Source organism: Boleophthalmus pectinirostris, unplaced genomic scaffold (genome assembly GCF_026225935.1).
Source record: "Boleophthalmus pectinirostris isolate CB_2022bp ecotype Guang Dong unplaced genomic scaffold, ASM2622593v1 HiC_scaffold_14, whole genome shotgun sequence".
NCBI classification, from domain to species: domain Eukaryota; kingdom Metazoa; phylum Chordata; class Actinopteri; order Gobiiformes; family Gobiidae; genus Boleophthalmus; species Boleophthalmus pectinirostris.
Window position 1 is genome coordinate 24,662,623 of NW_026571047.1, and position 12,106 is coordinate 24,674,728.

The following is a 12,106-nucleotide window of genomic DNA, read 5'->3' on the forward strand; positions in this document are numbered from 1 at the left end:
TTTAAAATATTATATGTAGTATTTATATTTGCCACCAAATTTCTGTCACCTGACAAACTTGAGATCAAACAGTGAGAGTAAACGCACACAGAGTACTGTAGGGCAGAGTACTGTAGGGCAGAGTACTGTAGCAGAGTAGTACTGTAGCACAGAGTACTGTAGTGCAGAGTACTGTTGTGCAGAGTACTGTAGTGCAGAGTACTGTAAGTAGTAGTAAGTAGAGTACTGTAGCACAGAGTACTGTAGTAGAGTACTGTAGTAGAGTACTGTAGCACAGTACAGAGTACTGTAGTGCAGAGTACTGTAGCTGTACAGAGTACTGTAGTGCAGAGTACTGTAGTGTACTGTACTAGTAGTGTACAGTAGTAGAGTAGTGCAGAGTACTGTAGTGCAGTAGTAGAGTACTGTGCAGAGTACTGTAGTACGCAGAGTACTGTAGTGCAGAGTACTGTAGAGTACTGTAGTACGCAGAGTACTGTAGCGCAGAGTACTGTAGCACAGAGTACTGTAGTGTAGAGTACTGTAGCGCAGAGTACTAGAGTACTGTGCAGAGTACTGTAGCGCAGTACTGTACAGAGTACTGTAGTGTGTAGAGTACTGTAGCGCAGAGTACTGTAGTGTAGTAGTACAGTGTAGAGTACTGTAGTGCAGAGTACTGTAGTGTAGAGTACTGTAGCGCAGAGTACTGTAGCGCAGAGTACTGTAGTGTAGAGTACTGTAGCGCAGAGTACTGCAGTGTAGAGTACTGTAGTGCAGTAAAGGACAGCAAAATGCTTGTGTTAAAGTACAAAAAGTTGACAGAGAGCGTCGAGTTTTCAAAGAACAGAGGACGACCGATTATTTTTTTTGTTCAGTGTGAGGAGCGTGGAGTTTGTCTGATATGTAAAGAAAGTGTGGAGGTTTTCAAAGAATATAATCTGGATCATGCAATTGTGTTACACGGCCAATCAAACCCCGACCCCGGACCCCATCACAATCAGGAGCCATAATGTTGTGGTCCCCAAAGAAAAAAGTCTGGTGACTCCTGGTTTAAAGGGCTCATATTAGGCTGTTTTCTGATCTATGTTATAATCTTGTTTCCTCTTCACAAACAGACCTGGAGTTGAGTCTTGTTTCATTCACACATATTTAACACACAAACCCTGCATGTTCTTCTCTCTGGTCTGGTTTTAGACCTGGTTTATTTCCGGTGGTACAAAAAGACAGCTATATTCTTCTGTATTACATTGTATGAACAAGTTTAATAACCAGTGGTCTAAACTATAATCAAACTTTTCACACCACCAAAGAAAAGATGCTGCTGTCTGAGAGTACCAGCAAATCTATAAGTCTGCAACAGGAGTATTCCAGATCTAATGGAGGACTCAGTTTTTCCCATTTACAGACCAGACGGTGCCCCACATAGACTAAAAAGAACATGGACTCGACACTGGCAACAAAATCTGACTTTGTTGCTCCATAAATAACAGAAAAGTAACTACACTGCTCAAAAAGACGGCTAAAATATGAAATAAAAGCCATAAAAGTGACATTTAAACTCCACATATTGTATGAAAGACCAAAATCTATGGGAGACACTAGGTCTAAAGCAGGTCTAAAACTGGACCGCATCAAGATATTATCCAAACGAGGACAGAAAAGTGGATAAAATGGTTTTAAATTAGGCAAACCCATAAACCGTAAAGCTGTTCAAGTATCACCTGAAGGAGCTCGCTTTTAATAATAGTTTTTATTGTGTGGAGATAAGGAAATGCTCGTGTCTGTTACTCTACGCACCGGACTGGGGACAGCTAAAAATGTATTTAGGAAGATTTTGGTTCACTTTTAACCATAAACTAATGAAAAAGTGAACCAAGAGAGAGATAGTGTGTGTGAGTCTTTGTAAAAGTCATTTTAAAATAAGAAAATATGTCATGTTCATTTTGCAAGAGCATCCCACTTTAAATATAGCAAGACTGGCGCCACCTAGTGTCTCTGCTCAATTTCATTTCTCTCCAGCGACCAGGTCAGGAATCAAAATACGCTAAACAGTTTGCAAGAACCCTGGAAGTTGTAGACCGCGCACCGTCCAATCAGTGAAGATCTGTGAAACTCAAACTCAAGCGTCTGTCTGGGTCCTTTTTGTGGTACAACACAACAGTAAACAAAGCGTCGAGATGGATGTAGACGAAGACAGACATTCTGTGTTGGAAACAATTCCCGAGATCGAGGATTTAAAGCCGGAACAAAGAGAATGTTTGGTGAATTTTATCAAGGTGAAAGACGTTATTGCCCTTCTTCCTACAGGATTTGCCGCGTTACTGTACATACGTCACGACCAAATAGCAGCGATTGGTTAAATAAAAAAAGTACCTGCCTACCGTCGAGCGAACGAATCGTAATGCTGCGAGGTCAGACGGTTTCCACAATGTGAAACCGGCTGATGAGTCAGGCCACTTTGAATCACCAACTGCAAATGATATAGGTCAACTCTATAACCCTGATTAAATATTATATAACCGGTGAACTGATAAAACGTTAATAATTTATATCTTAAATAACTTTATTTGTACAAAATATGATAACATTTATTCAGTATCAAGTTCACAGTGCCAACAGCCGTGGACAGAACAAACATATTAGCCTCCTTAAATTAGAAACCGAAAATCCACTCACTTTGGACTGGGCCAGAGATCCATTTTAAGTTTAACCATAACAAAAATATACATTAACTAACTTTTATCATAGTTATTAATTCATTTGGAGGTTTTTTTTTACAGGACAAAGGAGCCCCATAGTGTTTGACATTTTGAAACTACCACAGTCTCGGCTTTTTTGGCAAAACACAAACCAAACATTAATATTAACTCTTAAAAGGCCCATGTTACACTATTTTCTGATTTATGTTCTAAAACAGACCTGGAGTTGTGTTTTGTTTCATTCACACACATTTAACACACACAATTTTGCATATTTAGGCTGAGTTCGTCTCTCAAACTGAAAACAGCAAGTGCTCCCGTGTGTTTTTAAACTGGACACTCCTTCACTAGAGTCATTTGGATAATTTCAGCCCTGATATTTCCAATTTCCAACATGTGAGAATGAAACAAACAACATTATAACCTGGCTAAAAGCTCACAAGAGTCAATTTTGTGTCATGTGGGACCTTTAAGTACTAATTCTCTACAAACACAGCAAAACAAAGATCACACAAATGTACAGGGAGGTAGAAATATTCAGCACAGTTAAGATTGTCTCTACACAAACTCCGTATTTACACATATTTACAATAAATGTGGGCTCTGCTGGTGTTGTCTGAGGAGAACGATCATCAAATATAAGATTAAGAACAGTGAGGAGTTTGCACCATGGAGAGTTTGTTCTAAAAATACTGTTAAAAGATGAAATCAAAAGGGAAATATTTAAATTTAATAAAGTCAAATAAAATGCTCCCAGTCTGGAATAGTCAGAAGTTATCAGGGGTGTTTAAGATCTGGTTTAGTCCTGGTTTAGTCCTGGTTTAGACCTGGTTTAGTCCTGGTTTAGTCCTGGTTTAGTCCTGGTTTAGTCCTGGTTTAGTCCTAGTTTAGTCCTGGTTTAGAGCAGCTCTTTCAGAGTGTTCTAGTGCAGCAACAGCATACATCAGAAGAGCATTAGATCTGATTTAGACTTGCTTTAACCCTGTATTGGACCTGGTTTAGTCCTGGTTTAGTGCAGCTCTTGTGTGGTGTTCTAGTGTAGCATTAGTATATATCAGAGAAGCTTTAGACCTGGTTTAGACCTGGTTTAGACCTGGTTTAGACCTGGTTCAGTCCTGGCTTAGTCCTGGTTCAGACCTGGTTTAGTCCTAGTTTAGTCCTGGTTTAGAGCAGCTCTTTCAGAGTGTTCTAGTGCAGCAACAACATTGACCTGATGTAGATCTGATTTAGACTTGGTTTAATCCTGTATTGGACCTGGTTTAGTCCTGGTTTAGACCTGGTTCAGTCCTGGTTTAGTCCTGGTTGAGTCATTGGTTTAGACCTGGTTTAGACCTGGGTTGGACCTGGTTCAGTCCTGATTTAGTCCTGGGTTAGACCTGGTTCAGTTCTAGTTTAGTCCTGGTTTAGAGCAGCTCTTTTGGAGTGTTCTAGTGCAGCAACAACATTGACCTGATTTAGATCTGATTGAGAATTGGTTTAATCCTGTATTGGACCTGTTTTAGTCCTGGTTTAGACCTGGTTCAGTCCTACTTTAGTTCTTGTTTAGGGCAGCAATAGCATATATCAGAGGATCTTTAGACCTGGTTCAGTCCTGGTTTAGTTCTGGTTCAGTCCTGGTTCAGTCCTGGTTCAGACCTGGTTTAGACCTGATTTAGACCTGGTTTAGACCTGGTTTAGACCTGGTTTAGACCTGGTTCAGTCCTGGTTTAGTCCTAGTCTTAGTTAGCATTACTCAAAGTGCATCTCTTTTAGTTATGGGGTACAGAAAATAAGATAAGTAATGATGTCAAAATAAAAACATTTTTACTTGAGAAAAATTTGTATATAAAATAAAATAAATAAACTGAAGTGGGAGACAGAAAAACCTCAAAAATAATGTTATAATCTGCTAAAAATGCTGCAGACGTATTGGCCCAAGAATATATTTTCAGTAGCATCAATTTATTCAATCCACAAGTGTGAGTTTAATTAATTATAACTATAAAGGCAAGTTGGGGGCGACTCCTTAACCAAAAAAATTCAACATTTGTGGGTTTATTTTGTTTCTGAATTGGCTTAAAATATGATTAAATAAAGTAATTTAGACCCCTACTTTATGTCTGAAATGATGATATTTTCAAGAACGTGCACAAATGATCCCAAAAATGAACAAACGCAACAAAGTCTGATGTTGTTGTTACGCTTGTTGTCCAGTAGGAGGCAGCGCTGACCTCACACTTCACTCGTGCACAGTGCAGCGGCTCGGTGCGTCTCTCTTTATGTCTCTTTAGGTCTATATGGTGTTGCTGCTGGTTGGCTCGTTGAGGTTGCGGGTTAAATTTCACACCTCCAGTTCAGAGTCACTGTCCGTCACGGAAAGGGGCGTGTCCTCGTCCCCGTGTCCCGCGCTGTCTCTGGGACTGTCCCCTCCGCTCAGTCTGTGCAGCTGCAACCTGGTGCCAAAAAAAACACGGAGGATAAATAATGCTATAACTATATTAAAAATAGACAGAGTATGAAAAAAGTTAAATTATGGGTGTTAAAAAAGCGGGGAAAGTGCAAATACTGCTGAGTAAAACAACATTACGCATGAAAAATAATTCTTTTTTCTAGCATTTGCAGCATTTTTATTCATCTAATCTACTCCCTATCAACAAGTTTCATTTACTTGATAAAAAAAATGGTATTTGGTATGAAATTGAGAAGTTTTGCCTGATCATATCGCGCGTAATCCTGGTGTTAAGTGTTGTGTAATAAGGATAAATGCGCGTAAAAATAAGTTCAGTCACAGTTATTGATTTTCTGTAACTGAATCCGTGTCCTATATTTATCACAATGTGCTGAGATGCTCCAGTTGGCTGTAATGACATATTTATTCACTAACCCCATTCCTCCTGAACACTGACCCTGACATAATGGGAGTCGACTAGAGAAAGCAAAAGGAAAAGTGGACAAGCCGCTCTTTCCGCTCCAACAGTTTTGGTCCCAAGAGTGTTGAAGGTGGAAGCCACAAATCACAGGACAGTTTTCAATATGGAGAATTTAACTTCATTTTACTTAATTTTATTCATTTTAACTTAAGCGTAAATGTTGGAGATTTAATTTTGAGAACTGAAGTACCGTTATTGCTCAGTGTCGCCTTTTACGCACAGCCTTTACGCACAGCTTTTACGCACAAACCAAATGGAACGCACCTGTTTTTGGCCGCCGCCGCTCTGTCTCGCTGTCTCCTGTTCTTGAACCAGTTGCCCACTTGTGTCGGGGTCAGTCCCGTGGCACGTGCCAGCTCGCGCTTCTTGCTCGGGTTGGGGTAGGGGTCCTGGAGGTACCACTCCCGGAGCAGGCCCCTCGTGCGCTCCTTGAAGCAGTGCGTCTTCTGCTCTCCGTCCCAGATGGTCCGAGGCAGAGGGAACTTCTTCCTCACGCGGTACTTGTCCACGGGGCCCAGGGGCCTCCCGCGCAGCCGCTCGGCCTCACGGTAGTGCGCCTCGAGCCACATGGCCTGCAGTTTGCCGTGAGAGGCGCGCGTGAACCGGTGCGTCTCGAGGATGTGGTACAATTCTTTGAAGCTTCCCGCGTGGAAAGCGACCACAGCGCGTGCCCTCTGAACCGACTCGTGCTCGAAAATGGAATCCACACTGACTGGAAGTGACCACAGGAACCGGGCCAGTCTCTCGATGTCGCCGGTGTCCTCCAAAGTTTCGCAGACGCTCGCGACCTGCGCCGCCGAGAAGCACAGTCCCGGGAGGGCCACGGGGGCGCGCAGCGTGTCCATCAGCTGGGACCGGAACAGAGTGTCCATCTCCGCGGTCAGACCGGGACTGAGGCGGGGGACGCGAGGAGCGGGCTTTACACCTGCCCCGAGCTCACTCCTGATTGGTCAGAGGCTCCGGAGGATGGGTTACCATGGAGCAGCTGTCAGTCACGCTCAGATTCACGCACAATTCTCCAAGGAAAAAAAAAAAAACCTTCATCCTTTACCAAGAGCGGCTCCGTTAATCTGCAGTTGACCCTGAACACTGTCACAGCATCAAATGAACAGCGTTTATGGCCAAAGCTTTATAAAAACGTGAGTTACAATACTGCTGTACACCCCAGTACCTCAACATGATTAATCCCTGATGGCCTCATATTTACAGTGGCAAAAATAATAACGACTTGGAATAAAAATATATATAAAATCAGTGTTTTATATTGTATTTTCTGCGTGTCTCTCATCAGTACCATGGCCAAAATGTAGCATATGTATCTCTACTTATCACTTTTCATTTTCTAATTTCCATAAATCCGCAGCATAAACCACACTTCGCTCGATTACCTGGGATTATCGTAGCATCTGTTCGTATTTATCCATTCAATCCACAGAATTTACGCTGCATCGTCTCAAATTTGGACGCGTAAACTTCACAATAACGCAGAAATGAAAACTAGAACATGGAAATCTCTTGAAAAGTTCTTATGTTGACCTGTTTACATTAAAGATGAATAAAAACTGCGATGTGTGGAAAAGGGGGTCGCGGGTTTAAACGGGTCAATGCCAATTAGATGAATGACAGACAGATGTCCAGGCGCGTCCGGATCGCGGCGTGTGCCAGTTTTTCATTATCCATACGCGCTTTTTGATTCTAGATCATATGAGGAGGTCTGTGTTTAGGCTTTGTTGTTATTTTATTCTCATTGCTGCACTGAAAAACTAAGAATGACTTATTTTTCAATTTTATATTGACATTTATACATTTGTACATTTACATTTATACAATTATTCCTTATTTGACACCTGTCTCTTGCTATTTTTGCTACTTATTTAGAATTTATTATTACGATTTATATGTTTTTTACTCTTTGTTATTATATTATATTGTGATGGTTGAGCTACGGTGTCCAAATAATTTCCCTTGTAGATCAATAAAGCTTGTCTATAAGTCTAAGTTATGGCAAAACATTCAGTATTTTTAAGATATGAAAGCGATAGAACTGTTTCCCAATTGACAATTACAGAGACAAATCAAATAAGAAGGTGGATGAAGTGTCTTGCCCAAGGACTCAACTATATATATATATATATATATATATATATATATATATATATATATATATATATATATATATATATATAAAACCGTCAGAAGTGGGATCAAACTGACAGCCTTTTGGTTTGTGGTGCAGACTCTGTATAAAGAAGTGGAGTAAGTGAGTGTGATGTTATTTATTTATGGACAAAATAGTGTAATAAAAACACCAGGATCATGTAGAGCAGCGGGTTAAAATGAATATTTAGACCAAAATGACGAGGCTCACAGCAGCAGTTACAGAGAAAGAAGCAGTAGTTTTTCAATGTAAAGTCAATTAGAGCCAGAGTTGATGGAGCTGAAAGTGCTGCCATTCTCACTTCCTATTTGGAACGTGGAGGGTAGTGGGTTAAATATGTTTATTTATATGTACAGTCTACGGTTTGTGGGAAACCATTAAAGGGACAGTTCAGAATTTTGGACATAGGACCTCATTTCCTCGTGAGTGAGTCAGAGTGTTGGAGACGTGTGGAGACACTTTTTGAAATATTCCATCCAGTCCTTGTATTTGCAGAGGTCACTGGTGCTAGACTAGTGCATGTCAATGGCCATAGTTATCCTGCCACTAAAAACAGTCTTACCCACTCCACAAAACACCCGAAACAAATCTATTATTACACCAGACTGTCGATGTAAATGTCTGTGTTAATAGAATAATTTTAGAAGTAAAACCAACCTTGCATTTGAAGGATTTATGTCTGAGCAGCAGCAGTGAGTTGTACTTCCTGATAGAAAATTTGGCAGCGGCGGACTGATATATGAGAAAATAGTCCCTCAACATGTGACGATTCATGCGATGTAAGGTTAGTTTTATTTCAAACATTCTATTGACACAGACATTTACATGGACAGTCTGGTGTAATAATAGATTTGTTTCGGGTGTTTTGTGGAGTGGGTAAGACTGTTTTTAGTGTCAGTATAACTACGACCATTGACATGCACTAGTCTAGCACCAGCGACCTCTGTAAATAAACTCTGTGGCCGTACCGGTTTGTCAAAGCCTGGTCCCATCAGATCTCAAAAGCTCAGCAGGGCCGGGCCTGCACTTGGATGGGAGACCTCTGGGAAAATCAGGTGACACAGTGGGGCGCCAGTCATAAAACTGTCGTTGTGTCCTTAGGCAAGACACTTCACCCACATTGCCTAGTATGAAAGTGGTGTGTGTGTGAGTGATGATGGTGGTTGGAGGGACTGATGGCGCCGACTGGCATGGCAGCCATACTTCCGCTGCCCCAGGGCAGCTGTGGCTACAATAGTAATTTACCATCACCGGGTGTGGAGAGAAAAGAATAATGATATATAATATAATTATCTGTAAAGTGTCTTTGTGACATACGTCTGTGAAAAACGCTACAAAAAAAAAAAAAAAAAGACTTACTTACTTACAAGGACTGGATGGAATATTTTTAAAAGTGTCTCCACACGTCTCCAACACTGACTCACTAGGAAATGAGGTCCTATGTCCAAAATTCCAAACTGTCTCTTTAAACAGATTATTTCTTTCCCCGGAATGTTCCTTTTGGCACCAAACAAATCTATTTTGCATTTATTACACAAAAATCCAACCCAAAAAACAAAAACTGTATTTTTATTATGAGCTGACTTCACTCTCCACAGATCTGACCTGTAACTTGGCTTGTCTCCTCGCAGATAGATAAGTTGTCACACTGGGGAATTACATCTCCATGGAGACAAGCAGGCGGTAAACAATCCACTAGAAAAGTTACAAAGTGCATCTTTAATCACACAAGTGGGTGAAGTGTAGCGTCCACTGTTACTCCTAACGAGATTTCCTAAAGTACAACTTCCTTTTCTTTATCCTCTTCCTCTTTTCAGACAGATCCAGGAAACACTCGTCTTTCACTCTGCAGCTCTTTTGTCTCCACAGACACAACAACAAACCTCCTCCAGCACATCGGACGCAGACGGAGACTAAACTCTTTTACTCAAGACGTTTATGTTTGAAGACGACGTTTGGTGAAAGCTGGAAAATATCAGCAACTGGTTTTGGAAATATCTTAAATGATCTAAATTATGCTGTGTGCTACTGTTTGCCAAGTACTGATTATACTCATTAGTTCTGATTTGGACCTAGTTGAGTCCTAGTTTAATCCTGATTTTAGACCTGGTTTAACCCGGATTTAGTCCTGATTTAGACCCGATTATAGACCTGGTTTAGTTTGGGTTTAGTCCTTATAAATCATAGTTAAGTTCTAGTTTAGTCCTTGTTTAGTCCTGAATTTAGACCTGGTTTAGTTTGGGTTTGGTCCTTATAAATTGTAGTTTAGTTCTTGTTTAGTTCTAGTTTAATCCTTGTTTAATTCTGATTTAGACCTAATTATAGACCTGGTTTAGTTTGGTCTTAGTCTTTTTAAATCACAGTTTAGTTCTGGTTTAGTCCTGATTTAGTCTTGATTTAGGCCTGATTTTAGACCCGGTTTAGTTTGGGCTTAGTCCTTATAAATCACAATTTCGTTCTGGTTTAGTTCTAGTTTAGTCCTGATTTAGTCCTGATTATAGACCTGGTTTAGTTTAGGCTTAGTCCTTATAAACTGTAGTTCAGTTTTGGTTTAGTCCTGATTTAGACCTGATTATAGACCTGGTTTAGTCCTTATAAATCATAGTTTTGTTCTTGTTTAGTCCTAGTTTAGTCCTAATTTAGTCTTGATTTTAAACCTGGTTTCATTTGGTCTTAGTCCTTATAAATCATAGTTCAGTTTAGTCTTGATTTTAGACCTGGTTTAGTCGGGGTTTAGTCCTTATAAGCAATAGTTCAGTCATGGTTTAGTCCTAATTTTAGACCTGGTTTAGTTTGGCTTTAGTCTTCATAAATCGTTGTTCAGTTCTGGTTTAGTCCTGATTATAGATCTCATTTAGTTTGGTCGTAGTCCTTATAAATCATAGTTCAATTCTGGTTTAATATTTGTTTAATCTGGATTTAGTCCTGATTTTAGACCTGGTTTAGTCCAAGTTAAGTTCAGTTCTTGCTCAAAACTGGTCACTGAACCACCTGGACCACAACAAAATGATGTAGACCTGTGATTTACAACAACATTTAATAAAAAAAACAAACAAAAAACAACTTTATCCTGATTTATTCATAGACAAAGACCTGATTTAAACCTGGATTAGTTGTGGTTCGGTTCTTTATTCTTGTTGATTTAGTGTTGTATTTTATGTTTACCCAAAGCAAATCATTTCAATTTCAAATAATCCTTTAAAAATATTTACACCGTCTTATTTAAAATGGTAAAAAGTGGAATAATACGTTAAAAATAGTTCAATATTTCATTTCGTAGTTGTGTAGTTTAGCCCTGATTTTGAATTCCTCCTCCTTAAACTCACGCTGGTGCCACCAACGATCCCCGATAAGTGTTTCTCAAAAGCTTTTACAATGAAGTCAATAGAGCTACATGCCCCATTCAGAGGAGGGGCAATTAGCAGGTGGGGGGGGGGGTTCAGGGTACACCTCCGGGTTCGGGGCGTCTTCTTCTGCCCCTTCGGTAAACAATAGCCCCAGCTCCTAATTAACCCATTCACTGACCTACACAACTTAGCCCTGACCCCTTAAGCCCCGATGTGTCATGGGGCATTTACGGACCCGCCCCCCTCCAGCTCGTTAGGGCCGCTAATCACTTCCTGGGTCTGCCGTTGTGCTTTTGTGCCTCACACCGAGCGCACAATGGGGTAGAAAGGGAAAGTATGGAAGGGGGTTGTTGAAGAATTCAGACAGAGCGCAGGTTCGGTAAAGGGTCAAAATCACAACCTGTGTTTAAATGAGATTAGTTTTATTTTTGGTCACGTTTTTTTAAGGTTATAGTTCAAGTATTAGGCTGTTTACAGATCCATGTTGTTATGTTTCCTCAACAAAAACAGACCTGGAGTTGTGTTTTGTTTCATTCACACATGTTTAACACACAAATTCTGCGTATTTAGGCTGAGTTCTCATACAACAGACCTTTTTATGAGTAAAACTTATGAGATAGAGTCTAAGAAAAAGATCGTGTATATCGCAAGTCACGTCATGGGTGCGTATACGAGCGCGTTTCATTGAAGCCAGTGTAAAGCCAAAAGCGATTCTAAAGTATTTAAAAGTTAATACCTTTGTCATTCCTGTGTCTATCAACGTAAAAATAAAAAGTGTCAGAATATTTCAGCTGTAAATCCCTGTGGAGCCAATTTCTTGTTGCATCTGAGAAGGACGCTGCCATAACTGTTTTCCTTTCGGATCAAAATAAATGGTAAAACAGAGCGCATGGAGAGACAGCTGCATATATACACGTGTATCGACCAAACGTGTATCGAATCGTGAGACCAGTATCAAACGATTCGATATTATATCAAATATTGTTGTATCCCTAATCAGAATCAATGAAAATA

The 12,106-nt window shown here is 40.2% G+C and overlaps 1 protein-coding gene across 1 annotated transcript; it reads right to left on the reverse strand.

The window, feature by feature from the left end:
- Window positions 1-4,998: 4,998 nt before the first annotated feature.
- On the reverse strand, window positions 4,999-6,459 carry six3b (SIX homeobox 3b). The gene is made up of 2 exons (XM_055149917.1): window positions 5,852-6,459; window positions 4,999-5,110 (listed from the first exon to the last, which is right to left on the reverse strand). The coding sequence occupies exons 1-2, from the start codon at window positions 6,457-6,459 to the stop codon at window positions 4,999-5,001; spliced, it is 720 nt and encodes a 239-aa protein (XP_055005892.1).
- Window positions 6,460-12,106: the final 5,647 nt, after the last annotated feature.